The sequence below is a fragment of the Triturus cristatus genome, chromosome 3_1, assembly GCF_964204655.1.
Source record: "Triturus cristatus chromosome 3_1, aTriCri1.1, whole genome shotgun sequence".
Classification (NCBI taxonomy): Eukaryota; Metazoa; Chordata; class Amphibia; order Caudata; family Salamandridae; genus Triturus; species Triturus cristatus.
In genome coordinates, this window is record NC_140583.1 from 1,088,365,522 (window position 1) to 1,088,386,230 (window position 20,709).

A 20,709-nucleotide genomic window follows, 5' to 3' on the forward strand; every position below is an offset into this window, starting at 1 on the left:
ATCACACTCTGGGCTGCTGAGTGTACATGTGCATCTGATGTTATAGGAGGGGGACTATACCCACCTATAACAGAGAAAAGAGGGATTATTCAGAACTCCCCACTTTTTAGCGGAATAACGCTCTTCATGTGAATCCAGAAATGTCTTCAAACAGAAAAACTGCTCCTACAGATAGTAACCTTTTCATTGCTATCTGTACCTTGAGGTCAGAGAGAAATAATTGATGCACCAGTGGAGGACCTCTCCTGGCCTATTCTATGCAAATTTGTTAGACTTACTGATGGATTTCTCTGTAGTAACTGTTACCTTGAAAACAATTCTGCTGCACATTGTAGATATTTTGCAAGTGAGGTGATGAGATCACGTGTGCCCAGGGCAGCAGAGTTTGGCGCTTGCGGAAGGTGATGCAGCAGTTTCTCTGGTGCCACCAGGCAGATTGAATTGCCATAGTCTAGTTCAGAATATTTTGAGGCATTAATAATTGGGACTTGATGGTGACTGTCAGAAAGAAAAAATTGCCTTCAAATACTTTAGTTGGAAGTCACAGGTTCTAGGTGTTCAGACTACATTCTGAAGCTATGATTACTAGTCTGGGCCCATTGTTTAGGCCACTCAGGATATCCCCAGGAGGACGTATCCTGAGTAATTAAAATAATCTTTCTTAGATGGATTAGGCATATTAAAACTGTCCCTGAGAATTTAGATTATTATTTCTCCAGCACAGCCAAATGGCATTACCCATTCTAGCTTCTAGGAACTAACCCAAACAATGCAGCGCAAACCAGGAGAAAATATGACATAAAATAAAATCAGTGACAAGAAAATTGATCAGATGTTTACATCATACATTTTCATAGTATTCCCCCCCACCCCCCTTCCAGTTGCTGATTTTACCTTAAGGTATTAGCTATACCCTTCCCCTCTATTTAGGAGATGTAGAAAGGAATTCTTGTTAATACAAATGTACTGTTTTTCTACAAATATGTTGCCCTTCTGTATTTCGCTTCTCAGATCTCTATACTTTGTTGCTGGAGGATATCCTGGTTCTTCTGCAGAAGCAAGATGATAAGCTGGTTCTAAGAAGTTATAAGGTCCCGAACCCTTCAGGAGAGAGCAAGCAATTCAGTCCCATCATTAAGCTCAGTACTGTGCTAGTTCGACAGGTGGCTACAGGTAAATATTTTATTTGATTGGTAGTTTGTTGGCTTGGAGACAGTGAACATTAAGGATGAAAATTGGTGGAGATATGTCGGGACTGTTAGCGGAGGATGCAGGTGCCTATGCCTGAATTTATGTAGTTCAATCAGAAAGATGCTTGCTGATGAGTGGACATCACAACAAAATAAGAAAGCAAGACCCGCCAACAGACTGTCTAGGCTGCTACTCACGTATTAATCATTGACAGTAAAATGTCCCATGCACAAATCCTCCGGCTCTTGCTGCCGTTTAGTGCCAGTGTTCGACAGATTCCAGACTTGTTGTACGTAAGGAGGTGCACCAGGAAGAGAAGTTCAATCTCATAAATCTTGCAAAGAAATCCTTTATTTTTCAATCTTCAAATTTAAAAAATACAATCCAGCCAACGTGTTTTGTTCCAAAACACTCCTGGAGCTTCGTCAGGGCTTTGAATTTCATTAAGGCCAACACTCATTAACTACACCAATATTCCAGAATTGTTTGCTGGCTGTTTATCAATTCCTATGGGCGTTCTCGAGCCCCATGTCCGTCACCATGATAAGTGCGTCTTGTACTGTCCCTGGGGTCTGGTTTCAAAACCCTGACGAAGTTCCAGGAGTGTTTTGGAATGAAACGCGTTGGCTGGATTGTATTTTTTAAACTTGAAGATTGATAAATAAAGGATTTCCTTGCAAGATTTATGAGATTGAACTTCTCTTATAGGTGCACCTCCTTAAGTATCACAACAAATTAAACTAGCTCATACAAACTAAACACATGAAGATAATGTGGAGACCATTACAAGAATCCTGTGAGTGAGTCAAGCGCCTGAACCCATAATATTGAGGGTTAAGATTTATAGGAGATAAGGAAAAGTCAAGTAGTAAAATTTGTCTACAAGAGTTGCAGGCTACAGGTATCCTTGAGTTAAAGGAGATCTAGTTATGGGCTTTTCTGTTGCTAGATATTAGAGTCCTTTTATATTGGTTGCTCCTCCAGTTATAGTTCTGCTTTTGTTGGATAACCTCAAGGATTAGACCTCTACATGCATAAAAAAGGTATAAATGTTGCTACTTCATTGCACAAATTGATAGTGATAATTTTGACCTATTTATTTAAATATTACATTAGCTGACTGTAGGAAAGGGGATTATTATGTGAAGTGGTTGTGTGACTTCACTAATAATTAATGTCACAACCAGTTACGTTTCTTTAAACCCTTAGCTTTTTCCTGGGTAGCAGTGGCGCAGAACAGTCTGCATTAAACAAAGGAACTAGAGTAAAGCATGTAGAAGTACCAAAATAACAAGTAAATGTATGTTCAAGGCATGTGTGCTGTAGATACACATGCTATGCATACTCCTGCCATCTAGTGTTGGGTCCGAATGTTTGCAAGTAGTTTTTCTTCATAGTAGTCTTTCCAGTCACGAGGTAAGGTGACTCCTCCTTTCGGTGATAGTGTGCGTGGGCATTGACTCCATTGTTTGATTGTTTTTTCCTGCCATCTGGTTCGTACGTGTATTGTTGCGCTCCAGTTTGAAACCGTCCTTGATGCACAATCCACTCTACCCTTGACGGTATTGTTTCGTACCTGTTTCCGACTTCTACGCATATCGTTTCGGTCAACAAATCCTGCATTTTCGATTGAAAATTTTGTGGGTAGCCTTCGAGCCTAACCGCGTCGGTCCGGTCTTCTGTCTGTTTAAATTCTGTCCTCGCTGCCATGCTAAGTATCCTCGCACCGACTCACATAAAGTGTGTAACTGGTGATTGTCTCCAGAGCACAAGGATGACGACTGCGACGCTTATAAATAATTTTGGGCCAAAAATACTCTTCACGATCGATGGGCTCGATGTCTTGAAATACAACATCAGAATATTCAACACACTCCAGATATCTTCGGTGAAGAATCCGAGCATAAAGATGTCGAAGCGGCAAAAGAAGAGGCCATCTCGGTTCCAGAGTCAGATTCGGAACTCGAGATGGATGTGGAGTCAGAAGATGTGCCTCCGTAACAGGGTGTCGTGGGTACTAATGGCCCCTTAAGACCATACCCAAAATTCATAAGGTGTCGGCACCACCTCTGCCTTCTGGCCAAGGTCGCTACCGAGATGATGTTTCTGACACCCCGCTTTCCGGCTCTGCACCAAAACCAATAGTCAAGCCTGCCAGCTCAAAACCGAGTCGACCGAAATCCTCTTCGGATCCCAAACCTTCCAGTTCGAATCCCAAATCTGGTTCGGAGCTGAAATCCTCTGCGTCGATAGAAAAGCATGCTTCGGAGCCGAAACCTTCCGCTCATAAAAGCGAATCCATCCCAGCATCCAAACCTTCCGTGCCGAAATCAAAAGAGAGCAACTTTGAACCTTCTGACTCAAATTTAGACATTGTTCATCCCAAACTGGATCCCAAACAAAAAAAAGTTATATCAATCCTAATACAGGACATATTCATGTTAAATCTCCATTTAAACGCAAGCTCCTATCTGAGGACTCTCACTATAACATTCCGTAAAAGGAATAGGAGAATGTAGCTACCAACCCTGTTTATCCTGCTCTACCATCCCCTCCACTTCCACCCTCTTCTCCACATTTAGATCCTTTACACATTACACCTCAAGGATCTCCACTTTCACAGCCTGAAGAGGGAGATATTGATGAGGAATTAATGAAAGGATTACACCCTTGACTCTCAATTAGATAATGACCCAGACCTTTACCCTGCAAAGCCTTCCCCACCTGATGATAATGTGGCTGATCAGGAACTCCTTGCTAGAGCAGCAGAGTACCATGGCGTAGCGTTACATAAAGAGTCATTAGAAGAGACTTTTTATTTGAGACACTTGGGTCCACTCACAGGTCAAGTCAGACACTCCCTATGCTGAAGGGCATTATGAGGCACGCGGATGACATTTTCAAAGATCCCTTGTGAACACGAATTTTGAATCCTAGAGTCGAGAAAAAATATAAACCTTCACCCTCTTATCCTATCTTTATTAAAGGTCAGCTGCCTCTTGACTCCCTTGTAGTGTCCAATGCTCGCAAAAGAGCTAAATCACAAATTTCTGATGATGCTCCTCCCCCAGATAAAGAATCTAAACTCATAGATGCTTCAGAGAAACGTGTAGCTGCTCGAGTTGCTAATCACTGGTGCATCACAAACACACAAGACCTTCTAGCTAGGTACGACTTGGCACACTGGGATGAGGTGGAGGAACTGCTCCAATATCTCCCAGAAGAACACAAAAACAATGCAAAAGAGTTAGTTCAAGAGGGAAAACTAATTTCTAACTCTTCTATCAGGTGTGCTTTAGATGCTGCTGACACCCCTGTTAGGGAAATAAATACCAGCATTCTCCTCAGAAGGCATGCATGGCTTAGAATATCAGGCTTTAAACCTGAGGTTCAACACTCCATTTCAAACACCCCGTTAGACAAGGAACATCTGTTTGGTCCTGAAGTCAATCGGGCTTTAGAAAAAATGAAAAATGACACATAAGTGGCAAAGTCCATGGGGCACTTAACTGCCCATTAAATAGAGGCTCCTTCGTCGCTCTTTTGAAAGAGGAGGGTCCAAAACCACATCCTCAGACCCAAATGTTTCCTTTTATAAAAGCAGTACCCAACTCTCTCTCTCCAGAGGTTTTTATAGAGGAGGATATTGAGGAAAGAATTTCGAAGGTAGGGGTAGGAGTGCCTCAACGCATAACACCCTTTCCCCTAACAAACAATGACATGCAAACACTTCCTCCCTCGTTCCAGGATGTGCATTGTTTCAGACCCCCGAGAGGAGCAGAATCTCCACCCAGGGATCCAGAAACCTGTCTGGTGGTGGCAGATGGCGAGCAGCCACTCAGCCAGGACACTTGAGTTAGGTCATTTTTCAAGGGGCATCTCCAAGATGCCCTCTTGAGTGCATTTTTCATTAAATCCCACACTGGCATCCATGTTTAATGTGCTGAGAAGTTTGATTCCAAACTTCTCCGTTTTTAGTGTAGCCATCACGGTGCTGTGGAGTTTGTAATGACAACCTCCCAGCACCATATACTCTTAATGGCAGCACTGCACTTACAATGTCTAAGAATGGACTTAGACACTCTAGGGGTACAGGGCTCATGCACATGTACCCTCACCACTGGTATAGTACACCCAGCTAGAGGGGTGACTGATCTATACCAGGGCAGTGGGTTGTAGGCATGGCACACAGTGGTGTGTGCCTGTCGTCTCATCACTTTGTGCTGCACAGAAACACACAGCCTGCAAAAGCAGTGTGTGAGTGTGAGAAAGTGTCTCTGTATGTACTGTTCCCAAATAGGTACAGTGTGTACAGAGTCCACAGTCCCCAGAGGTTTGGCAGAGGCTAAAGTTAGATATAACCTTACTCTCTAGCAGTAAGGCAGTATGAGAGGACAGTGTAAAGCATTTGTTGTACACACTCAGTCAGCAAATGGTCTCACACACTCAATAACTGAACTCTAGGCCAATGGTTTGTATAAAAAATGTAAGTTTGTTTAATTTTGGAACCAACAATAGGTATTAAAATATACTTTCTCAGAATGAGATGCTTTAGGTAAATATTTTTGCAATATGCAATTGACTTTTGTACATACTGGTTACAGGTTGTTGCAATAGGCAACACTATTTCAAACACAATAATGCATTGAGTTCAGTGAAAGTTTTAAGTTATTTGCAATAGATTACTTTCAGGATTACTTTTGTAACTCCAGGACTGGATCCTAGATTCAGTCCTGGGTCAGTTCTTAGAAACAAGTGATAAAAGTCGACTTAGTTACTGTTGTGATTTTTAGGCAATCTTTTGCTATTTTAAAAGTTGACACTTGGAAGAAATTTCATAGAAAAACAGTCAATGATTCCCTATAGGAGAAAATTCAAGTTGCAGGTAAGTATGTTCTTGTTACTTTTGTAATCCAGTACTGGGTTCCTAGACTCAGTACTGGGGCCTCTGTCTAAAACAGGTAAGTAATTACGTTTTCCCAGTTGGTGCGATTTTTAAAGAGTATTTGTAGTTTGCAAAAATCGACACTTGGAAGAAATTTCACAGAAAAACAGTCAATGGTTTCCTATGGAAGAAAATTGGGTTGTTGGTAAGTACGGTTGTGAATATTTTTCAGGGTCAGTGCTGGGCACCAAGATCCAGCACTGGGATCTCTCCTAATAGCAGGTGAGTATTTCCGTTTTCATTACTCGGTTGATTTTAGGTGAATATTTGAAAGTTTAGAAACTCCACACTTAGAAGAAATTTCAGAAGAAACCAGTCAATGTTACCCTATGGAGGAAAATTGGGTTATCGGCTTTTGGGTATGTACTCGACTGGCAGAGTTATGGTTCTGGGCACAGACTCGGGGGTCTCCCAGGGTCAGGTAGGTACAGTTGTTACACCCTCAGCGGCACAGGGGCAGCCGGGTGCAGAGTGAGTTAGGCCCAATGATATCCTATGGGAGGCAGGGGGGCCTTGGTTGGTGGCTGCTGACTAGCAGGCCACGCGGCTGTGGGAGCTGGGCTCCTGGTCACTTGCTCAGGATAAATGGGGAAGTAGATAGGTGTAGAGGTTACACTGCCAGGGCCACTCGGGCGGCTGGGTGCAGGGTGCTTTTGAGCCTTCGGGCGCTCAATGGGTTTCAATGGGAAAGCTCCTGGTTGAACAAAGGTTGCAAGCTCGGGGACGAAGATTCTTCAGGTGCCACCACCACTTTGAGAGGTAAGTTGGGTAGTTGGAGGATAGGTGGGTACCCAGGAGTTGGGCACAGGGGCCGCAGGGCGCCGGGTGCAGGGGTGCCTTTTGGTGTCGGGAAATCTTACCCTCTGTTGATCGCGGTTGGGGGGGGTACCTGGTTCTGAGACTGCAGGCATCGTCGGGAGCATCGAGGTGAGTCCTTGGGTGCCGGATTCGGGGTCACAGTCGCCCGGGGAACGTCCTCTGGGTCGTTGTTCACTCCGGCACAGGCCAGGCTTGGCGGGTGCAGTGTGTGCAGGGTTCGCGGTTCCGGGCTGATGCCAGGGGTTAGAAGCTGGTTTTGAGCAGAGCCTCTGCTCATGGGAGTCCCAGGTGCTTAGAGCCAAAAGGTAGCCAGGTCCTCCGGGGTTTTTGAGGTTGCTGGCCACAAGAGGTGCCGGGATGTAGCAGGAGCAGGTTCGAGGGTCGACAGGCCGGTAGGGCTGGGGCCAAAGCAGTTGGTGTCTTCCTCTTCTTAGCAGCTGCACGGCAGGTCTTCTTTCTTCTTGCTCTTCTTAGTTTTTCGGAATCTAAGGAAGGAAGGTTCAGGGTGCCCCTAAATACTAGATTTAGGGGCATTACAGGTAGGTAAAGGGCAGGGACCAATGGGTCCCTGCCCTGGGGAGGGTACACCCCATATCCTGCCACTCTCCTGTGGGAGGGGGGCTGTAGCGTAGTCCTGATTGGGCAGGGCCTCTCATCTTCAAGATGGCGAGTGCCCGGAGATGTGCTTCAACTCGCCTCCCCCACCTGAGGGGTGGGGTTGGCAGGCTGGCACATCCCCTGTCCTTATTTGGGGTTTCCGGCCAGGCTTCCCGCCAGAGTGGGGGCAGCAAGTGGCCTGGGGAAGCTCACAAAGGGGGCATGCCTTTAAAGCTTCCCCCTGTCCATCCTGGGGGAGGAGACCTAGCACCTCGCCCAGGATGTGCATGGTTGCAGGCCCAGGAGAGCAGGGGCTCTCCTACTCAGGGGTCCAGCAGCATGTCTGCTGTGTGGCAGCCTAGGCAGCCTCCCAGACCAGACATGGATTGTAGGTTAGGTTTCAGGGGGCATCTCTAAGATGCCCTCTGGGGTGCTTGGTACATTAAATCCCACACTGGCATCAGTGCGGGTTTAATGTGCTGAGAAGTTAGATACCAAACTTCTCTGTCTTCAGTGTTGCCATTATGGTGCTGTGGAGTTCGCGTTTGACGAGCTCTCAGCACCATGTACTCTTAAATGGCAGCACTGCACTTACAGTGCCCAGGAATGGACCTGGGTACTGTAGGGGCACAGGGCTCACGCTCCTGTGCCCATACCACTGGCATAGGGCACCCAGCTAGAGGGGTGGCTGATGTATGCCAGGTCAGTGTAGGTGGTGGGCATGGCACACAGGGATGTGTGTCATGTCGACTCTTTGTTTTGTCTTGTACCCAGACACTCAGCCTGCAAGGGCAGTGTGTGTGTGTAAGGGTACAGGGCCTCTAAGGGTGGCACAATGAGTGCTGCAGCCCCTAGAGTCCTTCCCTGGTCACAAGGCCCTGGGTACCTAGGGTACCATTTACTAGGGGCTGATATGTGGCCAGGGTTTGCCAATTTGGGTTTGAGGCTTTTTTAGGGAAGGAACATAGGCCCTGGGCACCTGATTGGCAGGAGTCCAGGGCACACTCAGTCAAAGTACATTCAGCAATTCAGCAAAAAGTGGGGGCACACCATGCAAGAAAGATGGCACTTTCTCACAGTGAGTGTAAAGGTACAGGACCTCTAAGGATGGCAAAATAAGTGCTGCAGCCCTTGGAGGACTTCCCTGGTCACAGTGGCCTGGGTACCTGTGGTACCATTTACCAGGGACTGACCTGTGGCCAGATAGTGCCAATTGGTTTTAGGCTTCAATGCAGGTTTAGGGAAAGAATATAGGCCCTGGGTACCTGATTAGCATGAGCCCAGGGCACACTCAGTCAAAGTACCTCAGCAGTTCAGCAAAAAGTGGGGGCAACCATGCAGAAAGAGGGCACTTTCTCACACAACCCCCCCCCCTCCAAACGAAAAAGAATTAGACTAACCTGACTAACCTTTCCCCAGAGAGTCTTCATTTTCTAAGTGGAAGAACCTGGAAAGTCCATCTGCATTGGCATGGGCAGTCCCTGGTCTGTGCTCCACTACACAGGACCACCTCAACAGTTTAGGATTTTCACTTTTCATCTGCACTAGCCACTTGAGAGATCTGTGATAAGTTTGAACTAGGAAGTGAGTACCAAACAAGTACAGTCTTTGCTTCTTCTTGGACCAAACCACGCCAAAGGCATCCCTCTCAATGCCACTCCAACGCTGCTCCCTAGGGAGAAGCATTCTGCTTATAAAAGCAACAGGTGTAAAGATAAAGGGCCCCCTGCTACTAATGAGAAGTTCCTCTAGGCAGGGAAATAATACATACTGTAAAGTCCTAGGGAACTTCAACAACTACTAGTTCCTAAGCCAACAAGTTAACCCTGGGAGAGACAAGTGTGATGCAAAAATACAAAAATCATTATTCATTGATAATAGTACATTCTTTTCTCTAATATAAAATATAAACAACCTACATGCACGCCACAATCATCTAATCATACACACTCAAATTCAGAATATATACATGTACAGGTATATTCAATATTTGAAACCTTGTTGGTCAACATATTGTGTACATGACCTGCTGCATTTGATTTTGCTAAAAATACTTGATTATTTTTTTTAATTTTCAAAACTGGGCCTTGTGTTTAGGCTTTTGATATAGAATTTGAGGTCTGTCCTTAGTACCCCGCTTGGGAGCTAACATCTTTGAAATATTCCAGGACATTGTGTAGTTTTTTCGCAAAATACGTCTAAAACAATTCTTTGAAAACTCCCCTGGTAGAGACATAAGTGAAATCAATAGGTCAGGGTTGCGCCTTGGATCCACTTTCACTCCTACTTTGGATCAAGTGGGCCCAGAGGTAAGCATATTTGAAACTGTGGTTATGGCCAAACTTAAAGCAGCTACTAAGTACAACCTACGCCCATCCCCTAACCTACAAAAAGAGGGACTTGATGCTCTAGTTGAACTAAAAAAGATTAAGGACTTGACAGTGAAAAACTGTGACAAAGGGGGAGGTATTGTCGTAATAGACACAGATATTTATGTCACCAACATGCACAACCTCCTCAGTAACACAGTTCACTATCTCCCAGTAAACCTGGACCTAACAGCTAGAGTTTAGAGAAAGATACAAAGTCTGACAAAGAGGGCATTGGAAAAAGGTACCCTATGCCAAAATGAACATGATTTTTTGAACGTCATTTACCCCATATGGCCAGTGTGTATGGGGTACCAAAGATACACTCAATTCTCCTTATCGACCTATTGTTACAACTATAGGATCAGTTACCGAACCCTTCTCCAAGTACATTGACAAAAGTTTACGTACACATATATCTAAAACCACCTCACATATTAAGGACAATAAAGAGAAGATCAAAAAAGTAGAGGGTCTGCCATTTCTAGCTATCAGAGACACTCTTGTCACATTAGACACAGAGTCCCTCTACAGCAACATTCCGCAAGAAGGAGCACTGACAGCGGTGGAATGGTACATCTCTCATTACCAAATAGACTGCGATGTGTCCTTCATTTTAGACATTTTACGCATTGTCCTTGAGGAAAACACCTTTGAAATTAATAGAAACCTTTTCAAACAAGTGAAGGGGGTAAGTATGGGGGCCTCTTGTGCACTGACGGTGACTAATAACTACATGACCCTATTTGAACATCACTTCATATATAATGAAGTCGCCCCTTTCTACGAATCCATTAAATTTTGGTTGCAATATATTGACGACATTTTCTTTGTATGGAGTAGGGAGTTTGAAGCTCTCATGGAGTTCCTCGATTTCATTAATTTATGCGATGATAATCTCCGCTTCACCACCAACATAGGAACTCACAAAACAGAATTTCTGGACATAGAAATTAGAGAGTGTGATTTAAAACTGGAAGTAGATCTTTATGTAAAGCCCACGGCAAGAAACACCCTTTTACATTTTAACAGTTATCACCCTAAAAGCCAGAAAGAGAGTATACCTATGGGCCAGTTTTTACGCCTTAGGCGCAATTGCACTAACCTCAAAGACTATGATCTTAGGGCTGTAGCCATGAAAACTAAGTTTATCAATCGCAGCTACTCTTGAAGACTAGTCCAAGAGGCACACAAAAGAGTGCGATTTTATGATCAAGATCACATGTTACAAACTTCTGAAAGCCCAGAAATCTCTAAACTGGTTTGTGTGACAAGACACTCGGCCTTCAATGAGAAGATATGTCAAATAATTAATGCTCAGTGGCACATTCTTAATGTAAACAACGAACAAAGTGCCATTATGCCACATCCAAGGTTTGCGCACAGACGCAACAAAAACTTGAGAGATTTGGTAGTACACTCCAGGATGATGACAAACACCATCTTTGTTCAAAAGATGATCAATGGACAAAATGCGGTCATGGGCAACCACAAATGTTCCCATTGTAAAGCATGTAATGGAGCCATAGTCACCAACACATATACATACAACGCAAAACAGATCAATTTAAAGACGTTTACAAATTGCAAGACCAAAAACGTTGTATATCTACACCTATGTCAGTGTGACTTGGTTACGTGGGTGAGACGTCACGTTTGTTCTCCTCACGGCTTACAGAGCATCGTTCGTCTATCAGAACTAATAAAACTGCTGCTCCCATAGTGAAACATTATTTGAAGAAAGGCCACACTCCTGAGGATATCAGATGGCTAATACTAGAAAAGATTGATAACAAGCCAGGCACAGACACTGAGGAAACAAGGAAGCGGAGAGAAGTGTACTGGATTTGTGTATTAGACACTTGTTCCCTTGGACTGAATTCAGAAATCCCATGGGACCAAGCGATACGCTACAATAATGGATAACCAATACAGCCATGTCCAGTCATAATCTACAGATGAATCTCATCCACTTGTATATACTTGAAAACCAATACAGCCATGTCCACTCATAACTCACAGATAAACCTCATCCGTTTGCTTTCCTACATCATAACACGTGATTTACACATAAAATTGTGTCATTCCACCTGGAGGCCAGGCTAAGATGTAGATTCTTACATCCATTCATACAGACTTTGTCGTCCATCCACTTTGTGTCAACTATGGTGTCGATTTAACAGTTTAAGCAAGACCTCTCACATAAAGGTATCCAGACATCATGTGATCTATGCCCGAGGTATCTATATCAAAACTCTTGTGTAAAGGAGGGCCCATTTGTTATGACCTCCACCGTCTTGGGCTCATTCATCTTTATTTTCTCAAATGAATTTAAGAATTATCTTCCCAACCGACATCGTAGAGACTGTTCATAATCTTACAATAGGTGTACTGCCCCTGTATTTATATACCAGCGCTTATACTATGTATGACTGTCGCCATGTACATCCCCGTTATTACGGAGCATCAGACTTTTTCCCAATTTACCATTTAAAATGGCCGCCCTCTTTTCAGATCTTTGGCACCTAACATCCCCCCCATATAGGAAATGCGTGGTAAGTCACATAACCTCCTCGACGACTGTTTCTTAAACCGGCAGCAGACCGTTTAGATTTCGTCGGAAACATCAAGCTTTGTGCATTATATTTTAGCACACAAGGTGAATAACCTCTTGGGCGCGGCAACGGACCTCTCCGAGTTATAGAACATCCCTCTATTTTCATATGATGAGTCCGTTTGTTTCATACTTTGCCAGCACGCTACATCGCATTTGCCCTGCCCATTTAATTGTTTGATCTAACCACCTAATCAGAGTTCTTTTTAATGGGCGCATGGATCCATGTTGAGACCCACACCATGTCAGCGTGTTATATTCTCTTTGCTCAGGTTGTTTTGTCTACACCTTTTTGACCACTTATTTCCTGAACTTTGCACTGCAATATATCTTTACCACTTACTGCTGTTGCTTTAAAAATGAATAGCTCTTCTTGTGCTGTTTTTACACATATACAGGCAACTATTGTTTGGATTGTGCATTCCAAGAAACAAAGAGGAATAAATCCATTTGTCATTGGCCTCTGCATTTGTAGTGAACTACGCAGCAAACGTACAACTATCCTATAAGCAGCCCAATACCATCCCAGAGTAAATATGCTTTTGCATATTTGAAATTTTTCTGACTGGTATTCAAAATCATCGTATACCTGATGTCATGCTTACTCGATTGTTAGACGATATCATGACGTCCACTTTGAAAGCAAGACGCCTGTTTTTCTGTATTTGGTCTGGCTGGACGTTTCAGAATCATAGGTAATCACTGTAAAAATAGTAAATTTTGATTCTTCTGGAATGTCGCTAACGTTTCCATGCACTGGGCACATTTACTTTCACACAAGCATGCAAACAGCATCAAAAGTTGATGTTATCACACTGGTGTCTTTTGGTTTATTCTTCTTTTTTCTTTATCTTTATTCCTTTCTTTTCCTCCACTCAAGTATCATTTGGCCTTTTCTTATTCTTATGTATTTATAAACTTTAAAAAAAAAATTCTAATACCTTTTTTCTAATCCCTTTTCCGTTCATCAATTCTGAACAATCTTGACTAGTGTGATGGGCTTTAAATACGGAGTTTGTTGTATTTTTTAATAATTGTATATTTAAACTTTGAGCAATGTTCTATCAAATAGGAGAGACGGTATATATTTTCGGTATGTTTAATTTTTTCAGATAGTACCTGTATCTGAGGTGGCTTTTCCTGAAGAAGGCATTTTTGTGCCGAAACGCGCGTATAGCCACCTGGGAACTGCAGTCGCTTCATGACACAGATACACATTCTATATCAAAAGCCCAAAAACAAGGCCCAGTTTTTAAACTTTAAAAAAATAATCAAGTGTTTTTAGCAAAATTAAAATACATCAGATCATGTACTCAAATGTTGACAAACAAGGTTTCAAATTTTGAATATACTGGTACATGTATATATTCAGAGTTTGTGTGTGTATGATTAGATGATTGTGGCATGCATGTAGGTTGTTTATATTTTATATTAGAGAAAAGAATGTACTATTATCAATAAATAATGATTTTTGTATTTTTCCATCACACTTGTCTCTCCTAGTGTTTACTTGTTGACTTGGGAACTAGTAGTTGTTGAAATTGCCCTAGGACTTTACAGTATATAAAAGCAACAGATTCGTCTTGGCCTTCGTCATTGGTCTGGGATAGGACCGCTCCTATCCCTTGCTCTGAGGCATCAGTCTGCACAATGAACTGCTTGGTATAGTCTGGAGTTTTGAATATTGGTGCTGAGTACATTCCCTCTTTCAGGGTGTCAAACGCCTTTTGACAGCTAACTGTCCAGTTTATCTTTTTGGGCATCTTCTTGGAGGTAAGTTTTCGTCAGCAGTACCCCTGCACGTCGGAAGGTGGCGTTGTGCAGCTCCGCGTCTGTCGCTGGCGTCGTAAGCGCCGAGATGACGTCACAGAGACTACTTAGGCGCCACCCATGCACGCTGATGTCAGTTCTTTCTTTTTCCGCGCCAGTAAGCGCAGATCCGGTTAGAGCACATACCCTAGTCACTTTTTCACTAAACTTTTGAGACTTTTTGTTTTCCATTTTTGAGTCTTTGACTCCTGGTGCCACGTAGGGATACCTGGATTTAAATCCTGTGGGGCCTGTTGCCGTACGATGTCGGTGGCCGACCCCATGGCATCTGTCTCTACTGTCTGGAGCGCGGCCATGACTCCCAGTCATGTTCCGACAGTCTGGCCATGGCTCCGCAGGCCTTGCGGGAGCGGTCCCATAAGCTACTGGAGGCCCGGCAGTCGTCTCCGCGCCGTTCAAGGTCCAGGGTTTGCTCGAGGAATCGCTTACGGAGTCATCGTCATTGCTCTCTGGGGTCGAAGTCGTCCCACTCGGATTTGGGTAAGAGATGTCATAAGAAGTCGAAGAAGCGATTCCGCTCTCTGACGTCCCCTCGTCGGCCTCCGGATGCGGACGAGGACGAGGGGGCCGCGGGTACCCCTTTGGAGCCTATGAGTCCCGCGGCCTACCCACCTTATCCGGGTCCGTTGGCGACTCCTGCCCAGGTACAAGATTTTCTTGCAGCCATGGACCGCCTCTTCAGACCTCGGGCTCCCGCCAGCGCGCCTTCGGGCTCCGTGGTCCCAGTTGAGGGCCCTCCCTTGCCGCCGGCTCCGCTGCTGGCGCTGCCGGCGGCCCCGGCGCCGCAGGTACCTCCACCGGTGGCTCCGGCACCGCCCACGACTCCGATCCTGACGCTGCTGAGGGTTCTGTTCGTTCCACCATTGCCCGGGTTCCCGGACAATTTTTCTCCTGGTTGGGAACCTAATTGGGACACGGAGCTGGACCGGCATTGACCGCCGCCATTCCCGGCATCGTTCGACCATTTGTATTCCCCTGTCCCCCCCCCCCCATCCCCCCCCATCACCACCGCAGCCTGTTCCATGGGCAGTGGAGGAGGGGGACGACTAAGAGGGGTCTGAGGAACCTCTCGCACAGCAGTGCGGATCAGACAGGAATGGACAGAAGAGCTAGAGGATACCGGTGGTCTTGACCTCTCCTGACCCTGGTTTTCTTTCTCCTCCTGCTGTGGCTATGGAGTAGGGTGCCACATACACTATGGTGCTCCATAGGGCAGCTGAGGCCCTTGACCTGCCTACAGTGACCCTCAAGACTAATCTCCTCAGAGCAGCTGAGGCCCTTGACCTGCCTACAGTGACCCTCAAGACTAATCTCCTCACTGAAGTACTTCAGCCGGCGACAAGCTCTTCAGAACCCCTGCTTCCGTTCAATGAAACATTAACTGACGTCTTGATGGGCACCTGGTCTAGACCGGCCATGGGGGTTCCCGTGGATAAGAATGTGGCCCGGCACCATCGCCCGGCCCCGGATGACCCTGCTTTACTGTCCACCCACCCAAACCCGGAGAGCCTGGTCATCCAGGCCTCCACTTCGTTTCCCTACTGCTCCGCCGGATAAGGAATCCAAGAAGCTGGAACAATTCGGCAAGAAACTGTTTTCATCTGCCAGCTTAGGGCTGTGGTCGGTGAACACCGAATGCCTCTTGGGCCGCTATTCCCACGCTGTGTGGGACACGGTTGCGCAGGTGTTGCCTCAGTGTCCAGAGGAGGTACCGACCGTGCTTTCCCAAGCTGTTCTGAGGGGAAAGATGGAGCAAAGTTTGCCATCAGGTGTGGACTGCACACCGCGGACTCACTAGGTAGGGCGATTTCCACAACAGTGGCCCTCCGTCGTCACGCCTGGTTGCTGTCCATTGGTTTTTCAAGGGATGTACAAAGTTCTCTTATGGACATGCCCTTTGATAGTACTCGCCTGTTTGGCGATAAGGCAGATAGTGCGCTGGAGCGTTTTAAGGACTCCCGGGCTACTGCCAATGCCTTGGTCACAGAAGGGGCGCGCGACACGTTCGTTCAGCCAGAAGCCTGCGCAGAATCAACCTCAGTGCGGCCGCAGACGTGGTGCCGCCGCGGTGGGACAGGGGGCCAACATGCAGGTCAGTCCACCTCGGCTCCCGCAGCATCTGCCTCAAAGCCTTCCTAGGCCGAGCTTTGGGGCACACCCCACGCCGGTGGGCGGCAGGATTCGCCATCACATCCCCACTGGCGATCCGTTACCTCGGACAGTGGGTGCTGCAAATTGTCCGAATGGACTACTCCCTCCCCTTCGAGACTGCCCCTCCAGCCATGCCACCTCAGTTCCACCGCACGTCGGGGGACCATTTTGCACTTCTCCAGCAGTAAGTCACGGCCCCCTGGGTCAGAAGTAGGACGTGGTTGTTATTCCCACTACTTTCTGGTCCCCAAGAAGGAAAAAGGGGGCCTGTGTCCCATCTTGGACCTCAGGAACGTCAACCGCTTCTTCCGGAAGGAGGAGTTAAAGATATTGACTCTAGCTCAGGTCTTGGCTGCCCTCGATCCTTGAGACTGGATGGTAGCGTTTGACTTGCAGGACGCTTATGTTCGAGGCATATGAGCTGCAGATCACACACTTAGGATAGTAGATCGCCATCTGGTGTTGGGCTCGGATGCTTACAGGTTGTTGTTGTCTTCGGAGGAAGTCTTTGGTCACGAGATAGGTGTCTCCTCCCTTGGACTACAGTGCGCATGGGCATCCACTCCATCCTCAGATTGTTTTTTTCCGCCATTGGGTTCGGATGTAACTTTTCCAACTCCGGTTGAAAATCTCAAATACAAGCTTTTCGAAGCGAAAAACTTCTACAACTACATCGAAGCACCTTCACTCGACATCGAATTCATCGGCTCGATTCCGGACGTCGACGCGGGCTGCTGGGCCTATCCTCGCCGTGAGGCCTACGGCTCATGGAAAGGACGCAGTTTAAAAAATGCCCCCAGTGTGGAGCAAAATTTCCGTGCAGTGACCATCACAAAGTCTGCAACCTGTGCCTACCACCGGAACACGACGAAGCCAGCTGTCCAGCCTGCGCAGAATTTCGATCCAAAAAGACCATTCGGGATCGAAGAGCTCGACACCATATCATGGCACAGAGACCAGCTTCTGAACTAGTAAACATCTTCGAAGAGGGTCCCGATGTCCCGGAAGAGGATTCCGAGGAACTTCAAATCATCTCAGAAGCAGACGACTCCGACAACCCCATTTTTCCGGGGCAACGCGTGAGTACCACTGCCCCTGCCCCAACCCCTCCAAAACCTAAGGCATTGGTCAAGACTTCACCAGCTGGCCTCAGTCGAGACCGAAAACACCCTTCAGAAGCCCCGTCTCTGGGCTCGGCTCCGAAGAAACATAAGTCTTCCGGTGGCTCAGGCCCGAGTAAGCCGCATGTAATTGTACCCCCGGCACCTTCGGCACCGAAGACAAAAGACCCCTCGGCACCGAAATCGGATCCGACACCTTCGGCACCGAAAACATCGATGCCCATAGATAAAACGGCACCGAAAGTTTCCAAGCCGAAAGACTCCACTTTGGCACCGAAACCTTCATCGGCACCGAAATCTTCATCGGCACCGAAACCACCGGCTAAGGACTATAATACACCTCCTAAAGCCAAAGACTCTACCAATCAACCAAAACCTCGATCGGAGCTGAAAAAATCGGCGCCAAAATCTGTTCCTGGAGAACAAGAACTTTTTCATCCAGATCCAACACAAAAAAGGATCTATATTAATCCAAAGACTGGACATGTCACTGCAGTGCCATGTAAGAAATGGAAACTGGACACAACACCTGCCCCAGTTCCTATAAAAAAGAAGGACTCGGCAACATCACCTAGTCCTCCTTCCTCTCCCATACGCCCTTCTACCCTACCCCCTCTGCCTACACCACCCTTACCTCTACCATCTCCATCACATACACCACCTCCACAGGATGATGATGATGACCTGGGGTGGGGGGGGATGACCCTTATAATACTAATGATCTGTTCACGGATCCAGATATCGTACCATTGGATGATTGGGCATACCCTATACCAGATATACCTGACCCTACACCATATCCCTCCAAACCATCACCTCCAGATGACCACCTGGGGTTTGGACAACTAGTAAACAGACCAGCACTTTATCATGGCGTCACCATGCCCTCTGTTGGACCCGGGGAAGACTTCCTCTTAGACACTTTTGAACAGTCTCAGAAGTCAGTACAAATTTTACCTATGCTTAAAGGGGTGATAAAACACGCTACAGAGGTATTTAAAGACCCCGTCCGTGCCAGGGTGCTTAACCCAAGAATTGAGAAAAAATCTAGACCTGCCCCAGAAGATCCTTGTTACATCAAAGGGCAGCTCCCTGTGGATTCTTTGGTCGTTTCCAACATAAGGAAACGCGCCAACTCCCAAACCACGGGGGATACACCACCCCCGGACAAAGAATCCAAACTATTAGAAGCCTAGGGCAAACAGGTAGCAGCACAAGCTGCTAATCATTGGCGTATTGCCAACACCCAAGCCCTATTAGCACGCTACGATAGGGCTCACTACGATCAGTTGGAGAATCTGCTACAACACCTGCCAGACCAATACAAGACCCAGGCAAATGACCTTATACAAGAGGGAAAACTTATCTCAAATGCGTCAATTAAATGTGCACTTGACGCCGCAGACACCGCCTCTCGAGCACTAAACACAAGTGTACTCCTTAGATGCCATGCCTGGCTACGAATTTCAGGCTTTAAGCCAGAAGTACAAAGTACCATACTTAGCCAACCTTTTAACCAACAACAGCTGTTTGGGCCAGCAGTTGACACTGCACTCGAAAAAATGAAAAAAGACACCGAGACTGCTAAGTCCATGGGAGCATTGCAGTCTCCACACCCATGTGGCTCCTTTCGACACTCCTTTTACAGAGGAGCCTCTAAGAATATCGGAGCAGACACCTCCTCTACGTTCAAAACCTCTACACAAACATCTCCTAGTAGAGGATATTTTAGAGGAGGATATAGAGGACACAACAGCAAGGGACGAGGTCGAGGCAATACCAACACTCGTACCTCCCCCGCCACAAAACAGTGACTTTCCTCCACTCCCCCCAGACCATTCCACTCCAGTCGGGGGAAGACTCAAACAGTTCCTACCTGTCTGGAACTCCATCATAACAGACAAGTGGGTAAGACAAATTATCCAGTATGGTTACTGCCTGGAACTCACCACTACCCCTCCACACATACCACCCAAGCAGCGTTCCATGTCACCAGACCATCTTACGCTCCTCAAACAAGAAGTTCTCTCATTGCTTCAAAAACACCCAATAGAACCAGTTCCCTTACAACATCAGGGTACTGGGGTATACTCACTGTACTTCCTAATCCCCAAAAAGGACAAGACTCTAAGACCAATACTCGAACTCATCCTCCTAAATCTGTACATAAACTCAGATCATTTCCATATGATCACTCTTCAACAAGTACTCCCACTACTACTACAATGCGATTTCCTTGCCTCACTAGATCTCAAGGACGCTTATTTCCACATTCCCATACGTCCTGCTCACAGGAAGTACCTAAGGTTTGTGATGGACGGACAACACTATCAGTTTACAGTCCTTCCATTCGGGGTAACAACTGCGCCCAGAGTATTCACCAAATGTCTAGCAGTAGTAGCAGCGCATCTCAGAAGACAACAAATTCACGTCTTCCCGTATCTAGACGACTGGCTAATAAAAGCCAACTCATTCAACAAATGCGCTCTACACACTCACCGAACTATTCAAATCTTACACAACTTGGGGTTCACAATAAATTACCCCAAATCTCATCTCCAACCCTCCCACATACATCAATATCTGGGAGCCACCATAAATACCTCCAAAGCCCTAGCATATCCCAGCCCAGCCAGGATAGCCAATATACAAGCTCTCATCGTAAAATTTCAAACCCATCACTCTCTTCCAGCAAGAGTGTTCATGCAACTGATAGGCATGATGGCGTCCTGCATCTTCATTGTGCCTTTTACAAGACTTCAAATGCGTCCCTTGCAAGAGTGTCTAGCACATCAGTGGAATCAGGCTCACTATCAACTAACAGATCTGGTGTTGGTGGACAGCCGCTCACATCGCTCTCTGAAATTGTGGAACACAATAAACCTGTCCAAAGGGCGGCCGTTCCTCGAGCCTCTTCCACAAATAGTGCTAACAACGGACGCATCACTCACGGGGTGAGGAGCCCATCTCCAACGACACACCACTCAGGGCAAATGGACCACTCACCAAAAAGTGCTCCATATCAATTACCTGGAACTACTGGCAGTATTCCTAGCACTAAAATCATTCCAA

General features: G+C 46.2%; 1 protein-coding gene across 2 annotated transcripts in view; it reads left to right on the forward strand.

Moving 5' to 3' along the window:
* The window catches only part of ARHGEF12 (Rho guanine nucleotide exchange factor 12), a 715,358-nt gene that overhangs the window by 458,342 nt on the left and 236,307 nt on the right, over positions 1–20,709 (forward strand). For both annotated transcript variants that reach the window (XM_085645963.1, XM_085645964.1), the window contains one exon: positions 1,012–1,173. In XM_085645963.1, coding sequence (XP_085502089.1) covers positions 1,012–1,173 — 162 coding nt within the window. The remainder of the gene's footprint in view (positions 1–1,011; positions 1,174–20,709) is intronic.